The sequence below is a fragment of the Heloderma suspectum genome, chromosome 1 (assembly GCF_057233095.1).
Source record: "Heloderma suspectum isolate Gila_16-S chromosome 1, 16-S_ref, whole genome shotgun sequence".
Lineage (NCBI taxonomy): Eukaryota > Metazoa > Chordata > Lepidosauria > Squamata > Helodermatidae > Heloderma > Heloderma suspectum.
In genome coordinates this window covers 327909704-327933610 of record NC_139458.1, presented here as the reverse complement: position 1 = coordinate 327933610, position 23907 = coordinate 327909704, and the positions used below count along the sequence as shown (strand labels likewise).

At 43.2% G+C, this 23907-nt stretch overlaps 1 protein-coding gene across 13 annotated transcripts in view; it reads left to right on the top strand.

Moving 5' to 3' along the window:
* FAM184A (family with sequence similarity 184 member A) overlaps positions 1 to 23907 on the top strand; it is a 150231-nt gene that overhangs the window by 69942 nt on the left and 56382 nt on the right. For all 13 annotated transcript variants that reach the window (XR_014786669.1, XR_014786668.1, XR_014786667.1 and 10 more), the window contains 3 exons: positions 3986 to 4167; positions 4703 to 4900; positions 12949 to 13071. Coding sequence is in view for 9 of the 13 variants with exons in the window: in XM_084827403.1 (XP_084683529.1) it covers positions 3986 to 4167; positions 4703 to 4900; positions 12949 to 13071 (503 nt within the window). In the remaining 4 variants the exon portion in view is untranslated. The remainder of the gene's footprint in view (positions 1 to 3985; positions 4168 to 4702; positions 4901 to 12948; positions 13072 to 23907) is intronic.

The window sequence follows — 23907 nt, the reverse complement described above, 5'->3', positions numbered from 1 at the left end:
ACTATTTAAAATCCTAAAAGATGATGCTGTTAAAGTGCTGCACTCAATATGCCAACAAATTTGGAACACTCAGTAGTGGCCACGAGACTGAAAAAGGCTGTACAATTGCGCTCATTTCACATGCCAGCAAGGTGATGCTCAAAAACCTACAAGCTAGGCTTCAGCAGCATGTGAACCGAGAACTACTGGAAGTACAAGCGGGGTTTCAAAGAGGCAGAGGAACTAGAGATCAAATCGCCAACATTCGCTGGATCATGGAGAAAGCAAGAGAATTCCAGGAAAATGTGTATTTCTGCTTCATTGACTACACTAAAGCCTTTGATTGTGTGGATCACAACAAACTGTGGCAAATTCTTAAAGTGATGGGAGTACCAGACCGCCTTACCTGTCTCCTGAGAAACCTGTACAAGGGTCAAGAAGCAACAGTAAGAACCGGACATGGAACAACAGATTGGTTGGGAAAGGAGGGAAAATTGGGAAAGGAGTATGACAAGGCTGTATATTGTCGCCCTGCTTATTTAATTTATATGCAGAGTACATCATGAGAAATGCCAGGTTGGATGAATCACAGGTTGGAATTAAGATTGCCGGGAGAATTATCAACAACCTCAGATACGCAGACGATACCACCCTAATGGCAGAAAGCAAAGAGGATCTCAAGAGCCTCTTGTTGAGGGTGAAAGTGGAGAGTGCAAAAGCTGGTTTGAAACTCAACATTAAAAAAACTCAGATCATGGCATCTGGCCCCATTCACTTCCTGGCATATAGAAGGGGAAGAAATGGAAGCAATGACAGATTTTATTTTCTTGGGCTCCAAGATCACCACAGACGGTGACTGTAGCCATGAAATTAAAAGACGCTTGCTCCTTGGGAGGAAAGCTCTGGCAAACCTAGACAGCATAGTAAGAAGCAGAGACATCACCTTGCCGACAAATGTTCGTATAATCAAAGCTATGGTTTTCCCAGTAGTAACATATGGCACAACGAGCTGGACTATAAGGAAGGCTGAGCGCCGAAGAATTGATGCATTCGAACTGTGGTGCTGGAGAAGACTCTTACGAGTCCCCTGGACTGCAAGGAGGTCAAATCAGTCCATCCTAAAGGAAATCAACCCTGAGTGCTCATTGGAAGGACAGATACTGAAGCTGAAGCTCCAATATTTTGGCCACCTAATGCGAAGAGAAAACTCTCTGGATTGCCTGATGCTGGGCAAGATTGAAGGCAAAAGGAGAAGGGGACGGCAGAGGATGAGATGGCTAGATAGCATCACCGATGCAATGAATATGAACTTGAGCACACTCCGGGAGGTAGTGCAGGACAGGAAGGCCTGGCGTGCTATGGTCCATGGGGTCACGAAGAGTTGGACACGACTTAACGACTGAACAACAACAACTTCTTTCCAAAGTATTTTCTCATCCAATCTTCCTTTTCATGTACTTCTAACTTTGCATTTCCTGCATGTAAGATTGTCTACACCATCTACATTAATTCTTAAAATGTCCATGAGTTGAGTCAGATTTTGTCTTCGCCCTTTGCTCAAGCTAAAAATGAATATCTTCTGCATAATTAACTGAATTCACTACGTTTAGTTTCTGGAGTTGCACTCGTACCAGCCAGCACAAGGCCAGGACTCTGAATGCAGAGTTAGTGAAATTTCACATCTTTATTTGCTTTGTTAGTTACATTGCTAAACAATGAATTCACTAATTCAGAAGTTGTTTCTTTTTGACAAGGCCAAGGCAACAGCATGGATGGTAAGGCAAGTGGTGGTAGTGGTATAGTTTGCTTCAAAATAAATAGATAATACTACAAAACTATGTAGTACCAAATGGCAAAATAGTTTTCAGGAATTTTCATTAATAATTTAGGGCATAATCCATCCCTTTGAGTCTAGCACTGCTATTTTCACTGTTATTGTGAGTATTCTGTGCAGGAACCAGAACAGGGCAGAGCCAATCTCCATCTGATATGGCGGCTGCACCCCCACCTTCCCGACCATCTGCTGTCATCAGTAGTACATGCCCTGGTCTCCTCTCGTCTAGATTACTGTAAAGCGCTCTACGTGGGGTTACCCTTGAAGACGATTCGGAAGCTGCAGCTGGTGTAAAATGTGGCAGCTCGCCTGATTAAAGGCAGCCGCTGGCGTGATCACATCACTCCAGCGCTGAAGGAGTTGTTCTGGCTAGCAGTTGTTTTCCAGGCCAAATTCAAGGTGTTGGCTTTGACCTTTAAAACCCTATACAGTTCCGGCCCAGCCTATCTCAAGGAGCACCTCCAGCAATACCAGACAGACCCCGCAACAAGGTCAGCCTCTGATGGCCTTCTCTCTGTCCCATCAGCCAGGACAGCTAGGCTGGTGAGGATGAGGGGGAGAGCCTTCTCTGTGGTAGCCCTCACTCTGTGGAACTCCCTCCCTAGGGAACTCCGCCATGCCCCCTCTTTAATGAGCTTCCGCCACGTATTGAAAACTTGGTTGTTCAGGCAGGCATGGGGGAGGGGGTTAGAGTGTTTTTAGAACATGATGTTTTAATGCTTAATTTTACTGTTTTTGATCGTTCTATTGTTGTACGTCGGCAAGAGTGGCCGGGTGACCAGCCAGATGGGCGATTACGAAATTCAATAAATAAAATAAAAAATAAAAATAAAATCTCTCTGTGAGGAAAAGAAGAGCATTGTAGTCATAGTAACAGACGGGCATGTGGCATGTTTGGTCAGTACAACATGTGTCAGAGCTGCAAGGGTTCGGGAGTGACAAAGTTCAATGGACTCCCTAGGACCCCTAGGAACTCTTTTGGGGACCAAATGTGACCTCCGGGGTTCTACAGATGGCCATGTCCTCTTCCCCTGGCTGCACCCCCTTTCCCCTGACCACTGATTGTTGGGTGGTTTTCTGACCTTTGCACAGGTTTTCCCCATTCTAAAAGTTTAGAATGGGGAAAAACATTTTAAGGCTTAGTTACCAGCAGTAAGTGCTTTAAGCTTAGAAGAGCCAGTGTGGCATGGAGTATTGGACTGGGACGCGGGATACTCGGGTCCAAGTCCCCACTCAGCCATGAAGCTCACTGGGTGACTTTGGGCCAGTCACTGACTCTCAACCTAACCTACCTCACAGTGTTGTGAGGATAAAAATGGAGAGGAGAATTATGTCAGCCGCCTTGGGTTGCTTGCAGGAAAAAAGGCGGGATAGAAATATAATAAATAAATAAAATAAGCTGAAATATGCTGGGAGTTTTGGTATTTTGGTCCCAACTCCCTTTGCCTTCAGCCCTGCCCCCTTTTGACCACCTCCATCCATAACTGGAATGCGGGCCCCGAGAGCATCCCTGAAATTGAAATTGGTCCTTGGGCTGAAAGAGGATAGACACCCCTGCCTTAGGCAGTTACGTCATACTTTGGCAGTTCAAGAACTGTGTTCATAGGAATGGGGTGATAGTGCCCTTAGTTTAATTACTATTTAGTACTGAAGAAAAGGACCAAATGATATGTCATAGCTATAAAAGTTCTATGAGTGAAGTTAACTCCAAGAGACAATGAGACTTTAGTTGTGGCACAAAATGTTTATTTAAACAGTGCATATAATAGGGCATTTGATAATTATATATTTTTTAATATGCTCAATATGTCTAAACACTTGGACAGATACTATGCTTGGACAATCATATCTTTGTTTAATAAGATATCATGGCTTAATAAACCAATATATGAACAAGCTTTGGGCCCATGCACACAGCACCTTTTCTTCCCCTTCTCAACACAGTTGAAGTCGGGATTCTTTAATTAACTATAGGTCAATTAACTATAGTTTCCTGTTACATCCAAGAAGGAAACTGTGGTTACCAGGTTTAGAACAAATCATGAACTTAAACCAAATTCAGTACCATAGCTTAGGTTCCAAGATAGGATAATCTGCGTATAGTCTATATGTGAAGCCATTCTAACAAGAGATGTTGGATGTACCTGAGATTCTAAGTTAATGTTTTTACAGGTCACATTGGAATGCTTCAAGCTACTCAAATGACCCAGGAAGTTACAATAAGGGATTTGGAATCAGAAAAATCTAGATTAAAAGAGAAGCTGTCTAAGCTAGAAGAGGAAAGAAGTCTATTACAAAGCAAAACACAAAGTCTCGATGAAAGGCAAAGGCAGCAAATCCTTGTACTGGAGAAGGTAAATGAAATAATGCATTTTCAAAAAGAAAAATGTCTTAATGATGTATTATAAAATGTTGAGATACTGAATTGACAGACACTATGAAACAGGTAGCATTTTACAATAAAATACTTTTCAAAGTATTATGGAGGAGGAGGAGGAAGTTGGAGGAGGAGGAAGAAGAATAGAATAGAGTGAAACAAATGTTGCTCTGTATTAACACATACTGAGTTTTGATTCTCATTCAGAATGCATTGACAGTAGCAAATATATGGAAAACCACCAAATTCTGTAAATGCAACAGCGAAAGTGAGTTTTGAAAAAGAGTCAGAAGGAGGAAAGAGAGGGGGCATTGTTCAGGGAGATTGTTCCAGGCATAAGGGGCAGCAAGAGAGTATGGGTGGAGTCCTTTAGGGGAGCATGAGACCTGTGGACTGCTATGATGGTAAGGGTTGCAAAATTGAAGGTCACAGGTAGGAACAACAACTACAGTGCATGCGATTTAAAAATATATAAGCTGATTTTGAAATTGTTGTATTGTTTGAATTAACAGAAAGTGAATGAAGCAAGGGAAACACAGCGAGAATGTTATGAGAAGGAGCTGATAAAACTGCAAGCCAGGCTGGAAGGGGAGGCTGCACAACTAAATGAGGCTCATTCTAAGACCTTGGAGGAGTTGGCATGGAAGCATCATACTGCTCTTGAGGCAGCACATACCAATGCTAACAAGGAGAAAAAGAAACTTCAAATGGTAAGAGAGCTGTAATGTGAGAATCATTCCTGCCTTTGCTGTGTAAAAAGCTTTTGAGTAGAAATTTTAACTATATAACATACCTTAATTGTTCCAGATATTTTTCACTAAGGATTGTCAAAACCTTCAGCTATACAAATTATTTCCAGTAGAAAAGAGAGACTGAATATTAATATTACTTAAATAAAAAATAGGCAGCCATTCCCTCAGATTTCTCATTATTTAATAATAGACAAATGAGAGGAATAGGCTTTCTGAACCTTCCACAATACTGACTTGAGATAGTTCCACTCCTCTTTCTAGCTTTTGCATTGCTTCTATTGATGGATACGTGGAGCAAGTAGAAAGAAAACAATATAAAGTGTGGGTAGGGCTGTACATTGGGAATGTTTCTAAACTCCTAAAAAGTCTTTAAACTGGTCACAAATCATCAGATTCTTGGTCATGTAATAGTATAGGTATGTGGTCAGGTAACTGAAAACCAGTTGCCTAAATAATCAAGATAATGTGCATAGAATACAGAGTACAGCAGAACCTTTGATGGGAACCTTCTAGACCTGAGACATTTAAGTGGGAAAGCCCACCCTACTGCCCACACTCAAGGGGTGTGGCTCCCACTTTCCATCTCAGTTTCTCTTTGACTGCTGCAACAGCAGCATCAAGAGCCTTCTCCATCTCTGTCTCCTCACTCTGAGGGTGCTGGGTGGAGTATTTTCTTTTTTTCCATAGATTTATTTTCCTTTCTTCCTTCTGTTAGCATTTTGGTTTATTTTTTGTTCACATTAGTTCACTTCACAGCAGCGTTCATTGAGCCTATGGGCATATGGCCTTACAGGCCCCTTTCAGAAAGTGCACTAACTGTGGGATCAAGGCACCACCTACATGCAAGCATTCTCTTTGATTGCTGTGTCTCTGAGAGGGACATATTGCTGACATCTGACAACTGTTGACACATTATCAGAATTTTCCCTGGCAAATGAAGTGTAATCACCCATTGCATTTGAGGCTATTCTTTGGGAACAAGCCAGCCAATACTGTTAAGCAGATAATATCACTAAACTCTCCCCATTTGTTTTAACCAATTTCATCAGTGTTACCTCTGACCCACTTCTGACTGTCTTGAGTTTGGGGCTATCAGTGTTTGCATTGGGTTTCTACATGTTACCAACCCCATCAGTTTCGAGAGCCTCAGTAGTAGCTATGGTCATGCCTTCTGTACAATCGGAGGCTGATTCTCCACCTCCGCCAATGCCTGGCAGTTCTATTCAACTTTCTGGATCCATCACTAAAAAGTCCAAGTTGAAGCACCTCTCTTTTTTGGCTTTGGTGGAGGAACAGAAGGAGGAGGAGGAAGAGGTGGTCAGGTCAGATGAGGTGAGGTCAGATGATCCTTGTACTGACATGGGTCCTGAACTGTCAGACCCTGCCTTCAGTGCCAGAAAGTGTGGTTTCACTGACAATACCATTGCCACCACCAGTGCTAACTTCTCCTATACTGATCCTGGAGAAGTTGAGCCACTGTCTAGAACCCCATGTTGAATAATGTACAGATGATAGACTCTGCATCAGATGGAGAAATCTGGACTCTTTGCCTGCTCTGGTACTGAGGGGTGATCCACTGTGTAGATCATCTTGATATCTATCTCCACGATGCTACTCACACATTCAGGGTAAATCCATGGACTACCATAGAGAGTCACCTGACTTCTGTTGCTCGCACTGTTCAAATTGCTTTTATTCCAATAGAAGGGGTTGTGGTTCTATATGACAATAATCTGACCATTATCAGTATTCAAATTCACCATCTTTTTTCATGGACAGAGGATCTCCTCATCACTGGGATCATGGTTCCTCCTTGAGAAGTTACTCCTACTGAGAAGGCCATGCTACTTCAAACCTGGGACAAAGAATGGGACTATTTTCCTTGTCGTTGTTGTTGTTGTTGTTGTTCAGTCGTGTCCGACTCTTCGTGACCCCATGGACCATAGCACGCCAGGCCTTCCTGTCCTGCGCTCTCTCCCGGAGCGTGCTCAAGTTCATATTCATTGCATCCGTGATGCTATCTAGCCATCTCATCCTCTGCCGTCCCCTTCTCCTTTTGCCTTCAGTCTTTCCCAGCATCAGGGTCTTTTCCAGAGAGTTTTCTCTTCGCATTAGGTGGCCAAAATATTGGAGCTTCAGCTTCAGTATCTGTCCTTCCAATGAGCACTCAGGGTTGATTTCCTTTAGGATGGACTGATTTGACCTCCTTGCAGTCCAGGGGACTCGTAAAGGTCTTCTCCAGCACCACAGTTTGAAAGCATCAATTCTTCGGCGCTCAGCCTTCCTTATAGTCCAGCTGTCACAGCCATACATTACTACTGGGAAAACCATAGCTTTGATTAGACGGACCTTTGTCGGCAACGTGATGTCTCTGCTTCTTACTATGCTGTCTAGATTTGCCATAGCTTTCCTCCCAAGGAGCAAGCGTCTTTTAATTTCATGGCTACAGTCACCGTCTGCGGTGATCTTGGAGCCCAAGAAAGTAAAATCTGTCACAGCTTCCATTTCTTCCCCTTCTATATGCCAGGAAGTGACGGGGCCAGATGCCATGATCTTTGTTTTTTTAATGTTGAGTTTCAAACCAGCTTTTGCACTCTCCTCTTTCACCCTCAACAAGAGGCTCTTGAGATCCTCTTCGCTTTCTGCCATTACGCGGGTATCGTCTGCATATTGGAGGTTGTTGATAATTCTCCCAGCAATCTTAATTCTGACCTCTGATTCATCCAACCCGGCGTTTCTCATGATGTACTCTGCATATAAGTTAAATAAGCAGGGTGACAATATGCAGCCTTGTCGTACTCCTTTCCCAATTTGGAACCAATCGGTTGTTCCATGTCTGGTTCTTACTGTTGCTTCTTCACCCTCGTACAGGTTTCTCAGGAGACAGGTAAGGTGGTCTGGTACTCCCATCACTTTAAGAATTTGCCACAGTTTGTTGTGATCCACACAATCAAAGGCTTTAGCGTAGTCAATGAAGCAGAAATAGACGCTTTTCTGGAATTCTCTTGCTTTCTCCATGATGCAGCGAATGTTGGCGATTTGATCTCTAGTTCCTCTGCCTCTTTGAAACCCCGCTTGTACTTCTGGTAGTTCTCGGTTCGCATACTGCTGAAGCCTAGCTTGTAGGATTTTGAGCATCACCTTGCTGGCATGTGAAATGAGCGCAATTGTGCAGTAGTTTGAACACTCTTTGGCGTTGCCCTTCTTTGTAATTGGAATGTAAACTGACCTTTTCCAGTCTTGCGGCCACTGTTGAGTGTTCCAAATTTGTTGGCATATTGAGTGCAGCACTTTAACAGCATCATCTTTTAGGATTTTAAATAGCTCAGCTGGAATACTGTCATCTCCGCTAGCTTTGTTGTTAGTAATGCTTCCTAAGGCCCACTTGACTTCACTCTCAAGGATATCCGGCTCAAGTTCAGTGACCGCACTATCATGGCTATCAGGGACATTCAGATCTTTCCTGTATAGTTCTTCTGTGTATTCTTGCCACCTCTTCTTAATCTCATCTGCATCTGTTAGGTCCCTGCCTTCTTTGTCCTTTATCATGCCCGTCTTTGCACAAAACGTTCCCTCGAGATCTCCAATTTTCTTGAAGAGATCTCTAGTCTTTCCCATTCTGTTGTTTTCCTCGATTTCTTTGCATTGTTCATTTAAGAAGGCCTTCTTGTCTCTCCTTGCTATTCTCTGGAACTCTGCATTCAGTTGGATATATCTTCCCCTTTCTCCCTTGCTTTTCGCTTCCCTTCTTTCCTCAGCTACTTGTAAAGCCTCCTCAGACAGCCACTTTGCTTTCTTGCATTTCTTTTTCTTTGGGATGGATTGAGTTGCTGCCTCCTGAACAATGTTACGGACCTCTGTCCATAGTTCCTCAGGCACTCTGTCTATCAGGTCTAATCCCTGAAATCTATTCCTCACCTCCACTGTATATTCATAAGGGATATGATTTAGGTCATACCTGAATGGTTTAGTGGTTTTCCCGACGTTCTTCAATTTCAGCCGAAATTTTGCCACAAGAAGCTCATGATCTGAGCCACAGTCAGCTCCAGGTCTTGTTTTTACTGACTGCATAGAGCTTCTCCATCTTTGGCTGCAAAGGACATAATCAATCTGATTTCGATATTGACCATCTGGTGATGTCCATGTGTAGAGTCGTCTCTTGTGCTGTTGGAAAAGAGTGTTTGCTATGATCAGCGTGTTCTCTTGGCAAAACTCTATTAGCCTTTGTCCTGCTTCATTTTGTACACCAAGGCCATGCTTGCCTGTTATCCTGGTGATTTCTTGACTTTCCACTTTAGCATTCCAATCCCCTATGATGAAGAGGACATCTTTTTTTGGTGTTAGTTCTAGAAGGTGTTGTAGGTCTTCATAGAATCGATCAACCTCAGCTTCTTCGGCATCAGTAGTTGGGGCATAGACTTGAATTACTGTGATGCTGAATGGTTTGCCTTGGATTCGTACTGAGATCATTCTATAATTTTTGAGATTGTAGCCCAGTACTGCTTTTCCCACCCTTTTGTTGACTATGAGTGCTACTCCCTTTCTTCTAAGGGATTCTTGCCCACAGTAGTAGATATGATGGTCACCTGAATTAAATTTGCCCATGCCTGTCCATTTTAGTTCGCTGATTCCCAAGATGTTGATGTTCAGTCTTGCCATCTCATGTTTGACCACCTCCAGCTTACCTTGATTCATTGATCTGACATTCCAGGTTCCTAAACAATATTGTTCTTTACAGCATCGGATTTTCTTTTCACCACCAGACACATCCACAGCTGAGTGTCCTTTCGGCTTTGGCCCAGCCGCTTCACTCTTTCTGGCACTACTTGGAAATACCCTCTGCTCTTCCCCAGTAGTATATTGGACACCTTCCAACCTGAGGGGCTCATCTTCCGGCGTCATCTCTTTTAGCCTTGTGATACATTCCATGGGGTTTTCTTGGCAAGAATACTGGACTGGGTTGCCATTTCCTTCTCCAGTGGACCACATTTTGTCAGAACTCTCTACCATGACCTGTCCATCTTGGGTGGCCCTGCACGGCATAGCTTATGGCTTCACTGAGTTACGCAAGCCCCTTCGCCACAACAAGGCAGTGATCCATGAAGGGTCATTGTAGCCTGCCATTAACACAGAGGAGTACGTCCAAGTCTTCACATGGTTACTGCAACGCAGTCAAAGCTGATCTGGTCTGGACAACACAACCACCTTCTACTACTCCTGCTTATGTTCTTCCATTGGCTCCAGCAATGAAGGGCCTTCCAGTCTTATCTTTGGCACCACCACTTTTTGGTACCGAAGCTTCCAGTTATTTGGGCTTGCCATCCTGACATCATTCCCAGTTACGTCAGCAGTTCAGGAACTGCAGCCATTGTCATTTCTGGAGCCTCCAGGCTAGGTCATGGCTTCAACTTCCACTTTGGTGATTACAACATTGGTTTCCATCTCTTTGGCACTGACCACTGTGCTGGACTTCTCAGCTTCAGTCTCTGTTCTGCCGCCAGAAGATACCAACCACATTAGTTTTGCCTACTGTGACCTTGGTCCCGATTTCTTGGGAGCCAGAGGATTACCAGTGAGATTCTACTTCAACAGTCAGTGGATCCGTCATCCTCATCACCTGACCCACTTGTGGGAGATCAGTCTCCAGCCTCAAAGGAAGATAATAGGCCTTATGTGGAGCAGTTCCTCCAAGTCATTGGGTCTGAATGTTAAGCAGCCTTCCCCACCAGTTGATGATCCAGTTATGGACTTTGTTCATTAGGAGACTGCTGTTCCAGTTGCCCTTCTAGTGTTGCCATCTTTGCTTCAGGCAGCTCAAAGGTTTTGGCAGAAACCATCCTCTGCACCACCAACAGGTTGCAGGTTGCAATTTTGGTTTCTCTGAGCATTTTGCTCAAATTCTGCAATTTTGGTTTCTCTGTGTGTTTTGGAATAATAGTAGCTGTCAGAATAGATTGTCCTCCCCCTTCACAATCAGCACCACAGTCAGTCAATGCTTCAGGCTATTATGACTTTATTTTGCTAAAGACTAGCCTTTCTACAAACGCAGATTCAAGGAAGCTCTCAGACTGCCCCAGGCCCTAAACAACTAATCTGCGATCTCTAATCTGAGAAGACGAACCAGGGGGTAGTGAAGTTGCTGACAGTTTGCCCATGAACCTCACAGCCAAACTTGCTTCGCAATGATGCCCCTCCCTTAGGGCGGCTCCCTCCTACGTTGGCTTCCAAGAGTGGCTCAGCTGGCAGAGCATCTGAGCCCTGTCCCTAACTTTTCCCACTTTGCTTTGCAATGCACCCTGGCATCTCTCAAGTCACACCCCTCTTCCTCTTCCTCCTTGGAAACTTCAGTTCTTACAGTGGAGGGAGGAGGCAGCAACTCAGCCTGGGCCATCTGTTTGTCAAGGCCTTTCAAGGAATCTCTCCCAGCGTCTTGGGGCTGTAGGGAGCGTTCCTCTCTAGCTGTTCCAACTCTGATTCAGAATTGGAGCTGTCAGACATCTTAAGGGGCTTGGACTCATCCCTGACAGTAACCCAGTTCAAACTTGGTGTTTACTGCCAGATGTGCTTTGTTGATTGCTTCGCTAGTGGACTGTTTGTTCTCATCTTCTCAGAGGCTGTCCCTTCACACCTCAACAGCCATCCCACTTAGTGACAACAGATGCCAGGAATGGAGGGTGCACAGCTGCCCCTATCAGGTGCATGCCACATAGTCGGACATTGAGAAATGGTTTCCCATAAATGCACCTGAACTCTTAGCAGTACTGAAAGCTGTCCATGTGTTTGAACTGGTACTTCAGAATTGAGTCATCCAGATTGCATTGGACAACACAGCAACAATCTACTGTATATCAACAAGCAGGAGGGCCGACAAGGGCTACCTGGCACCAACGTTGTTATCTTTTTGGCACCAGGTAAAAATGTCCCTCTTCTCTCAGGCATTTGGCAGCATATAATGAGTTTTTAATCAGGTCTTGGATTGTCCTCGGTCGATTGTTTTTAAAAATATATTTTTTAGATATATGTTGTCCAGGTGTGCACTGTCTGTTTTTATATAAATGGTTTTGCAGTTTGTATAATATATTTTTAATTATTTTTAATTTTTGTGAATGCCCAGAGAGCTTCAGGTATAGGGCGGTATAGAAATGTAATACATGAATGAAAATGAAATGTGATTCAGGGTGCTCTTATGGTAGGTGTCAGAGTCTATAAAGCTATGCTGCACCCTAGCCCAGCTTCCTGTGGCCCAGACAGTGAGAGCACACTCGACCAAAGCAATGGTGTTTTTGTTGGCATTTGCATGCAGTGCGCCACTTCATGATCTCTGCAAAGTTGTGACATGGTCACAGCCATCCATGTTAACAAATGTTACAATATCACTGCTCGAGCCCAGGAAGATGTTGCATTCAGACAGACAGTGCTATTGTTGTTGTCCTGATCTTCTGCCCTACCACCTCTGGTAAGACAGGTTGTTACTTTACCCATAGGTGTGATGCACAGAGACAACAGCGCCCCCTCCATCCCTGCTGCAGGTGTTCTTCTGCCTAACAATGTTTGGGGGCCACTGAGGTGGTCTTCAGAAACTGAGAGGGAAGGCAGGAGCTGTGTCACTTGAGTATGTGCAGCAGGGTGGGGTAGGCTTTCCTTCCTAAACTTCTCTGCTCTAGGTGGTTCCTGATGAAGACTCAGCACAGGCATAGAATCCATATGTGTGAATGCACAGATGACCACTCAAAGACCTATGCTTACAGGTCCTTCATGCAAGGTCCTTCATTAGCCAAGGGGAACTTTTTCAAAACCCTGATGCCCAAACCATATCACAAACTGTTTTTGAAACTCTCCTCAGTTTTAAAAGCAGTTTGCCATGTGACAAGAAGAAAAACAAATCTAAAGTCCTTTGGTACTCACTAAATTAGTTTCTTGGTGGTTTGCATCCTGACTACAACTTCAATACATAATGAACACTGAAAAGCCATGAAATTTTTCTGTTCCATTTTTCATTTCTTAAGGAACTGGAGCAGCAATTTGAAAAAGAGAAGCTACATTTTGAAGATGAGAAGAATCAGCTTCAACAGCAGTTGGAGAATCTGAGGGAAGAGCTGACAACCAAGCTGACTTCATCCAATCAGGAGGCAAGAATAAACTTAGTCATATCTGCTAACTGTCATATGCATTTAACCATCAGTAATGATATGTTTTAGAGTTGTATATTAAGAGTTGATATGTTCTGCTTATTTCTATTTAAAGGAAGCATTCTGTAAACTTTTAAAATATATACACCATTTTTATATTCACAACTTGTACATATATGAATGATGTAGTAGAGTTAGATGTGGAATGAGGAGGAAAAAAAACAGCACCTCAATTAGTCATACCAAAAGCGAGGAAAGAATTCCAATGCTGAGTGATAACAGAAATGTTTAATGTAGCTCTACGCAGTTTGGAGTAAAAACTTCTTCAGGAGCTTGCAGGAAAAATGCAGGAATTCCAAAAGCAGGAAGAGTTATTTCTCTCTAAATATGTATAAAACCTTTAAAAATCAATTTAACAAAACCAAAGGAACAAAGCAAGCTCCTGAAGGAGTCTTTATTCTGAAATGTGTAGAGCTACATTAAAGATTTCTGCTATCACTCAACACTGTAGTAGAGTGAGGGAAAATGTTCTCTCACATAATTCCAGAATGGGCTCACTCAAAGCTGATTAGTTGTCTGCATAATACATAATTTACATGTAGAATTCACTGTCTGGAAAGGTGGCAATGGCCACTAGCTTAGATAGTTTTAAAAATCATTAGTCAAACTGAGGCTAGAGCTATCAATGGCTGTTAGCTATGACAGCTAAATGTGAAAGCTTCATATGAAATGTATTTATTTCTATTCTGCCCAATAGCCGAAGCTCTCTGGACAGTTCACAAATGTGTAAGTTCAAAGGCAGTATTCCTCTGAATACCAAATGCTATGGACAAACAGTGGAAGGCCATCACCTTCGTGCCCTGCTTGTAAAAAGTAGCCACTGTTGAAACCAGAATGCTTTACTAAGTCCCTAGCATCTGTTATTAGCATCTGACCTAATCTAGCCAAAAAAATCCGGGTACCTGCTTATTTTTGGCATGCATGTGCATTGTCAAATGTTTGAGATATTTGTCTTATTTACTCATTGTATTTGTACCACACCCTTCCTTCAAAGAGCCAGGCTGATCTACATAGATTTTTCTTTTTTTAACTTCTCTTATTTTAACCTCCCCTTTCATGGATCACTGCCTTGTTGTGGCGAAGGGGCTTGCGTAACTCAGTGAAGCCATAAGCTATGCCGTGCAGGGCCACCCAAGACGGACAGGTCATGGTGGAGAGTTCTGACAAAATGTGGTCCACTGGAGAAGGAAATGGCAACCCAGTCCAGTATTCTTGCCAAGAAAACCCCATGGAACGTATCACAAGGCTAAAAGAGATGACGCCGGAAGATGAGCCCCTCAGGTCGGAAGGTGTCCAATATACTACTGGGGAAGAGCAGAGGGTATTTCCAAGTAGCGCCAGAAAGAGTGAAGCGGCTGGGCCAAAGCCGAAAGGACACTCAGCTGTGGATGTGTCTGGCGGTGAAAAGAAAATCCGATGCTGTAAAGAACAATATTGTTTAGGAACCTGGAATGTCAGATCAATGAATCAAGGTAAGCTGGAGGTGGTCAAACATGAGATGGCAAGATTGAACATCGACATCTTGGGAATCAGTGAACTAAAATGGACAGGCATGGGCAAATTTAATTCAGGTGACCATCATATCTACTATTGCGGGCAAGAATCCCTTAGAAGAAATGGAGTAGCACTCATAGTCAACAAAAGGGTGGGAAAAGCAGTACTGGGGTACAATCTTAAAAATTATAGAATGATCTCAGTACGAATCCAAGGCAAACCATTCAACATCACAGTAATACAAGTCTATGCCCCAACCACTGAGGCCGAAGAAGCTGAGGTTGATCGGTTCTATGAAGACCTATAACACCTTCTAGAACTAACACCAAAAAAAGATGTCCTCTTCATCATAGAGGATTGGAATGCTAAAGTAGGAAGTCAAGAAATCACTGGGATAACAGGCAGGCATGGCCTTGGTGTACAAAATGAAGCAGGACAAAAGCTAATAGAGTTTTGCCAAGAGAACACGCTGATCATAGCAAACACTCTTTTCCAACAGCACAAGAGATGACTCTACACATGGACATCACCAGATGGTCAATATCTAAATCAGATTGATTATGTCCTTTGCAGCCAAAGATGGAGAAGCTCTATACAGTCAGTCAAAACAAGACCTGGAGCTGACTGTGGCTCAGATCATGAGCTTCTTGTTGCAAAATTTCAGCTTAAATTGAAGAACGTCGGGAAAACCACTAAACCATTCAGGTATGACCTAAATCATATCCCTTATGAATATACAGTGGAGGTGAGGAATAGATTTCAGGGATTAGACCTGATAGACAGAGTGCCTGAGGAACTATGGACGGAGGTCCGTAACATTGTTCAGGAGGCAGCAACGAAATCCATCCCAAAGAAAAAGAAATGCAAGAAAGCCAAGTGGCTGTCTGATGAGGCTTTACAAGTAGCTCACGAAAGAAGGGAAGTAAAAAGCAAGGGAGAAAGGGGAAGATATATCCAACTGAATGCAGAGTTCCAGAGAATAGCAAGGAGAGACAAGAAGGCCTTCTTAAATGAACAATGCAAAGAAATTGAGGAAAACAACAGAATGGGAAAGACTAGAGATCTCTTCAAGAAAATCGGACATCTCAAGGGAACGTTTTGTGCAAAGACGGGCATGATAAAGGACAAAGAAGGCAGGGACCTAACAGATGCAGATGAGATTAAGAAGAGGTGGCAAGAATACACAGAAGAACTATACAGGAAAGATCTGAATGTCCCTGATAGCCATGATAGTGCGGTCACTGAACTTGAGCCGGACATCCTCGAGAGTGAAGTCAAGTGGGCCTTAGGAAGCATTAGTAACAACAAAGCTAGCGGAGATGACAGTATTCCAGCTGAGCTATTTAAAATCCTAAAAGATGATGCTGTTAAAGTGCTGCATTCAATATGCCAACAAATCTGGAACACTCAACAGTGGCCGCAAGACTGGAAAAGGTCAGTTTTCATTCCAATTCCAAAGAAGGGCAACGCCAAAGAGTGTTCAAACTACCGCACAATTGCGCTCATTTCACATGCCAGCAAGGTGATGCTCAAAATCCTACAAGCTAGGCTTCAGCAGTATGCGAACCGAGAACTACCGGAAGTATAAGCTGGGTTTCAAAGAGGCAGAGGAACTAGAGATCAAATCGCCAACATTCGCTGCATCGTGGAGAAAGCAAGAGAATTCCAGAAAAACGTCTATTTCTGCTTCATTGACTACGCTAAAGCCTTTGATTGTGTGGATCACAACAAACTGTGGCAAATTCTTAAAGTGATGGGAGTACCAGACCACCTTACCTGTCTCCTGAGAAACCTGTACGAGGGTCAAGAAGCAACAGTAAGAACCAGACATGGAACAACCGAGTTGTTCAAAATTGGGAAAGGAGTATGACAAGGCTGCATATTGTCACCCTGCTTATTTAACTTATATGCAGAGTACATCATGAGAAATGCCGGGTTGGATGAATCAGAGGTCAGAATTAAGATTGCTGGGAGAATTATCAACAACCTCCGATATGCAGACGATACCAACCTAATGGCAGAAAGCGAAGAGGATCTCAAGAGCCTCTTGTTGAGGGTGAAAGAGGAGAGTGCAAAAGGTGGTTTGAAAGTCAACATTAAAAAAACTAAGATCATGACATCTGGCCCTATCACTTCCTGGCATATAGAAGGGGAAGAAATGGAAGCAGTGACAGATTTTACTTTCTTGGACTCCAAGATCACCGCAGATGGTGACTGTAGCCATGAAATCAAAAGACGCTTGCTCCTTGGGAGGAAAGCTCTGGCAAACCTAGACAGCATAGTAAGAAGCAGAGACATCACCTTGCCGACAAAGGTCCATCTAATCAAAGCTATGGTTTTCCCAGTAGTAATGTATGGCTGTGAGAGCTGGACTATAAGGAAGGCTGAGCGCCGAAGAATTGATGCTTTCAAACTGTGGTGCTGGAGAAGACTCTTACGAGTCCCCTGGACTGCAAGGAGGTCAAATCAGTCCATCCTAAAGGAAATCAACCCTGACTGCTCATTGGAAGGACAGATACTGAAGCTGAAGCTGAAATATTTTGGCCACCTAATGCGAAGAGAAAACTCCCTGGAAAAGACCCTGATGCTGGGAAAGACTGAAGGCAAAAGGAGAAGGGGACGGCAGAGGATGAGATGGCTAGATAGCATCACCGATGCAATGAATATGAACTTGAGCACGCTCCGGGAGAGAGTGCAGGACAGGAAGGCCTGGCGTGCTATGGTCCATGGGGTCACGAAGAGTCGGACACGACTGAACGACTGAACAACAATTTTAACCTCATAATGTGCAGTACTCTACCCACTACACTAACTACATCAGCTGTTTAGATTTCTTTCTAATATGAATAAAAACATTCAGTATACTTGATTTAGATGGTCCATCAAGCTACCTTGCTATAGCTTTATTTTGTAGGTGCTATGTGATTATGGGGCTTTAATTTCTTTTTGTGATTGAGTGGATGCTTCATTATACTTATCCTGCTAGAAGTAATGCTAGAAATATTTTTGGTGGGGAGGTGTCTTATTTTGTCTAGGCTGGATGAAGACTAGCGTGTAGATGGCAGAAATCTCTCGAGGCAGCAAAGAAGGCATACTTTGCTGCCTCAGATTATCTAGGCCCATTTTAGTCTAGGTTTAGGCCTCGTTTGGGGACCGAATTGGGCTTGGCCACCCTGATGGATAACCTTTATTGAGGAACAGACAAGGGGAGAGCACCCTTGCTTTTGCTTGATGTCTCTGCAGCTTTTAATACCATTGACCATGATATCCTCCCGGACCAGCTTTGTGGGATGGTACTTCAGTGATTCCATTCCTACTTACAGAGTGATAGTTCCAGAGAGTGGCATTGGAGAGTGCCTTTTGGTCTCCTGGCACTTGTGCTGTGGAGTACTACAGGGCACTGTTTTGTCCACTACACTGTTTAAGATCTATATGAAGTCATTGGGAGAGGTCATTAGGGGGTTTGGAGTAAGGTGTCATCAATATGCAGACACTCAACTGTATTTCTTCATAACATCTGAAGCAGGCTCTGGACTGGTGTCTGGACACAGTGGTGGGCTGGAGGAGCGCCAATAAACTGAGCTTGAATCCTGGCAAGACAGAGACCCATTTCACACGATCAAAACAAGCCACAGTTGTTTTAATCATTGTCACGTGCCAGCATGTGCTGGGTGCCATTTCTCTAATAACTCACCCAGGTACAGCTTGTTGTGTCACCCAAACCCAGGTGGCATGCTTATTTGAGGGAGAAATAACAGCCCGTGGTTTATTTGAGGGTTGTTCCCCCTCAAACAAGCTAGGCCACCTGGATTCAGACAACACAACAAGCTGCACCCAGGTGGGTAATTAGGGAAATGTCATCCACCACATCCCGGGGTTTAAAACGAGCCATGGTGGCTTAAGTCACTGTGGCTTGTTTAATCATGGGAACCAGCCCAGAGACAGTGGGTCAGTTCGCATATCACGACAAACCACTGGGGCGATGCATGTTGGCCACCATTTTTAAAATCATTTTTATTGTAAGTTTCAACAAACCAACCAAAAAACAAGAACAAGAAATTAATAAAAGAGAAGAAAAATCACAAATATAACTACATGCTTTAACCGTCTTGGTTTCAATTATTACAACATTCTAAAAAAGAAAAAAATAGATTATACATAAACTTCATACTGGAATACTCTTTAATATTTACTGATGTACATGTTCTTTTAAATTATTTACTTGCTTCTTGGAATTTAACATGGTCAGCGTAAATGGATTTTTTGTGCCCTTTTGAGCCCAAACACTGATACTACAATACTGGAAGGATAAATGTTCACCTCCTATAATGCAATGGAATGAAGATCTAACAACGCTAGCAATATTTGAAAGAGTGGTATATAGGCGTCACACGCGGATAAACCTATATATGGTTATTTGGTCTGCTTTTATTGAAATTTATCTATATGATAACTTCCCCCCAAAAGGAGGCAACTGTTGGGCATTTTCAAAACATATGATTAAAAGAAGCATTAGCTGTATTACATCTCAAACAATTAGCTGAGTTAGACAAACCTTTATTAAAGAGGCGTTGTGGCATCTAATAGACCTGAAACTAGAGTTTTTGCTGAATAAGACATAACTGAAGATCCACAGACATGTCAGATACAGTAGGGGTGGACGAAAGTGACTTACCTGTCCTCGAAGCTTGTTCGCGGTGGGGGGGAGGCGCTTCGCTGCTCCCCCCGCGAAGTTCAGGCCGGGAGGGGAGGCTTCCCGCCTCGCCTGGCCAAAATTCAGGCCGGGGGGAAGGCTTCCCGCCTCGCCCGGCCGAAATTCAGGCCGGGGCGGAGGCTTCCCGCCTCGCCCGGCCGAAATTCAGGCCGGGGAGGAGGCTTCCCACCTCGCCTGGCCGCGAACTCAAAAGTTAAAAAAAAAACAAAAACGCCCCCGTGATAGGCTACATGACGATTAACGTAGCCTATCACGGCTAGATCTGCAAAGTCAGCCGTGATAGGCTACGTCAATCGTCACGTAGCCTATCAACGGGTGACTTTGCAAATCTAGCCGTGATAGGCTACGTTAATCGTCATGTAGCCTATCACGGGGGCGTTTTTTTTTTTTCTTTTATTGCAATGGCGGCGGCGGCAGCCGGTCGAAAGATCGGCTGCCGCCCCCGCCCAGGACGAACACCCGCCGAACCGCCGGCCGGACCCGCCGCCGGGAAGGACATTCGGCAAAGGTAAGTCCCGTCCCGGGGGGGGCGCGGGGGGCGGAGGGGGCCGAGAATTTCTCCCCGAAACTTGTTTGGGGGGCCGAACACGTTGGTGCTCGGCCCCCCGAAGTTTCGGGGAGAAATTCTCCGCCATCCCTAAGATACAGATGCCAAAGCAGTGATCCATTGATTAGGCAAAACAGGACAATCCAGTTCCCTGTTCCATTCCTGCTTAAGACCCTGTTTGTCATATTTATCCACTGATAATAAGTATTTAGAAACATGAGTCATGGGTCAATATACCTGATCAGCTTCAATAAATGTTTCCAATAGCAAAGAGGACTCCAAGGCTCTGAAAGCAGTGGGACCGAATCTAGATTCTAACACATGTTGCAACTGCAAGTATTGCCATTCAGCTATAGCAGGCAAATCAAATCTATTTCCCAAAGCTGAAAATTAGAAAAACTGATCATCAGCACCCAATAATTGATCCAAGGTAAAAATCATCAGGTCCACCACAAAAACATTTTCTTTCCAAGTTTTAAATCTGGATTTCCCCACAGAGTCAATTTAGCATGGGAAAATGAAGCAAACTGTAATTGGTGTGACATTATATGCCACATGTCTCTGACTGCTGAAATTATGAGAGGAGCCCTGTCCACTCTAATACATTGAGAACCTAAGGCCATCCGTTTGGAGAGAGGCTCCAGACAGGAGGATTCCAAAACTGACCAAGGTGGAAAATCGAATCTAAGTGGAAAAGACTGAAATTTAGTACAGGTCAGCAGATAAACCCAATGATATGTAGCAAGATCCAGAAAACCAAACTCACCTTCTTTAATTGAGAGTTGCATCCTTTTCAAATATATCCTTGGTGGAAAGGACCCCGCTCCACATTTGCAAAACAAAGCATTAAGCTTTTGGAAATATTTGTCAGGTATAAGTAAAGGAATCCCACATATAACATAAATAATTTGAAGTATAGTATACATCTTAAGTGCACAAACTCAACTTTAAAATGCCCATCTGTCTATATCTCATGAAATATCATTAATCAACTTATTTAAATTTAGCTTGATCATTTGAGATATATCTCTATGGATTCCCAAATAGGTAATAAAATCTGGGCACTGTTGGAATTGCCAATTAGCTAATACACAAAAATATACCCTTTCTCCAATGGGCATCATTTCCAACTATTAATCAGTTTCATCAGAACTGGAACAGACGACTGGAGTTTTGAAATAAACAACAAAACACCATCAGCATAAAGAATAATTTTAAATTCAAACCCAGTGTGCAGAAAACCATGAATATTACTGTTCTGTCTAATAGCACATACCAGGGGTTTCAAGCATAGATTGAATATCAATGGAGAAGGTGGACGTCCTTGTCTGGTGCCCTGCCCATGTAAAAAGAAAGCCAAAAGTAAACAGTTGGTCTTAACTCTAGCTCTTGGGGCAGAGTACAGAGTTTTAACTCATTTCAAAAATTCTGTAGGAAAGCCAAAATTAGTCAGTATAGTAAAAACAAATTTCCTGTTAATTTTGTCAAAGGCCTTTTTTGCATCCAAAGTAATGATGGCCGCCTGGTTGGTTCTTTTAGAATTTAAGGTGACCTGATCAACAACTAATCTAAGATTATCAGCCCCCTGTCTGTTTTTAATAAATACCACCTGGTCTGATTGAATCAATGTTGCAATAACTTGTTGCAGTCTATCAGTCAAAATTGGCGTTAATTAATTATATAGGTCAATAGTTAGCACAGTATGTAAGACCCTTGCCAGGCTTAGGCATCGCAGTAATATAAGCATCATTAACAATGAAGAAAGGGAGCCAGAATCAAAAATATGATTATAAAGGTGCTACAGCTTTGGAGCTAAAAGGCTGGAACATGTTTTATACCATTCAACTGGAAATCCGTCTGGACCAGGTGATCCAGTATTCATATTCATAATTGCTTTCATGATTTCCTCCAAATGCAAAGGAGCCAAAAGAAGCTGTCATTATGTGGAATCTAAGCATGGAAGGTTAACTGGAAAAAAGCGTCCATATCCTGTTCAAATATTTCGCTACCAGTGCTACAGAGATCAGTATAAAACATTAAAAATTGTGTGTGTATATCTATAGGAGAAGTATATATTGTGTAACTCTCATCTTTGATAGCTGAAATAATATATCAGTATTTTTGCTGTTTAAGGAGACATGCAAGGAACTTATTGGGATGTTCACCATTTTCCCAATATGCCTGTCATAAACAGGTCAAAGCAAATTCCGCCTGCTGTGATATTGTTCATCTCAAGCTTAGCATTCTGCAACTCCTGATAAAGTTGTGCAGTGGGGGAAATGGCAAACTCACTGATCAGTGATTTCAGCTTCTTATTTAAAAACATTTGTTGACTTAAAAAAAAAAATGTAAGGAATAGGCGATAATTTGGCCTCATATAAAAGCTTTGCTGGCCTCCTACTCAATGCCGCATGAACCAGCCGTACCATTAGTTTTTAATATTTTTGTATTAAAAATCATTACTTCAGAATCAGCTTTTCATCCTTTAAAATATAAAATTATTTTAGGCCACCTTTAAGGGTGTAATAAATGGATAGGATTCATTGAGTTGTAGCCAAAGGTACGATAGCTTTGTCAATTATAATTATTTAGGAACAGATGCTATTCTGCAGGACAATATAGGTAACAAGAGGGACCTGCAAAAAACAAACAAACCACCCAACCCCTTGCAGTGTATCCTCACCTCCTAACAGAAGTGCATCTGTTCAGACAGACAGCCAATCATGCCCTCCTCCAGGATACTCCATTCCACCACAGCCACCACCCATTTTCCATGTTTCTGTGCCAGCTGACAGTCAACATTGTGTGGCTGCTGAGTATGCTTACTCCTCACTGAGCTGCCGTGTATGTTGGGGGCGGGGGCAAGCCCCCTTAGGTTGTTGTTGTTGTTGGACTTCTGCAAACCGTGGAGTTCCTCTAAACATGCTAATACCTCTCTCTTGTTTCTCAGTAGCCCCATTTTGGATCCAATCCTGTTGGTACTCACCACTTGAGTTTGCTATTAGAAGGAGTAGCGATGGTGACAAATGTCATTGCAGAAGGGAGCAGATAACAGCCAAAGGGATATAGTAGCACTATTGCATTGCAGGTACTCGTACCTGTTTTGCTAGCTGTTTTTTGGAGCATCCATCTGGATATTTCTGAATATTTTATGACTTCATTAACTACAGTAATCTTTTTCTAAAACATGTTTAATGGACCAGATCTACATGTAGTCTCAACTATGCAGAAAGAATTTTCAGTAGCTACCCCACCTCCTCGGGTATATCTAAATCAGCTTTCAGGGCTATTACTTTTAAGAAAGAGAACATTAAACAATGGTCAGCCTTATCCTATGGTCCTGGCACGCCAGTACTGAGTACTAGGACTAGTCTGTCGTATGACTCTTATGCTAGCAGCAGTGGAGAAGGTACAGGAATAACTATAGCAACAAGAGAAAATATATCCCTGCCAACTCTGCTGCCATTCACCAGTACTCCTCCATTAGCTCTATATGGAAAGCAGTCAATATGCATTAACAGCAGAGATGCCCTGATGATGTACCCTTCCCCTCCCCCTTCCACACGCAATGTGCAAGCATAATACCAGGAAGATCCCACATCATCTCCCTCTCAGAGGCCATTATGGCCCAGTAAGTAGTAACACAGCAACCAATCTCCACAGCTACAACCTTTTCTGACCTCCCCACAGATATGGGGAATCTCCTTACAGCCCAAACATAGTCGCAGCACCAGCAGCAGCCTGCAAACGCTTTTGCCAGGGAAAAAGCAAAGGCTGAACAGGTGAAGTAGGACCACCATTCTAATCACAACTGCCAGCCAATTCTGTTACCCAAGGTAGGAGGAAGACTTACCCTATAGAGAATCCAATAGGCAACAGGCTCCCAAGGAAAGGGGTTCAAGTCCCACTAAGAAACCATTGATCGCTTGCGTGCGCGCGCGCGCGTGTGTACACACACACACACACACACACACAAATACAGAACACTGAACATATTTGCATTGGTGTCTGTGTGGGAAAA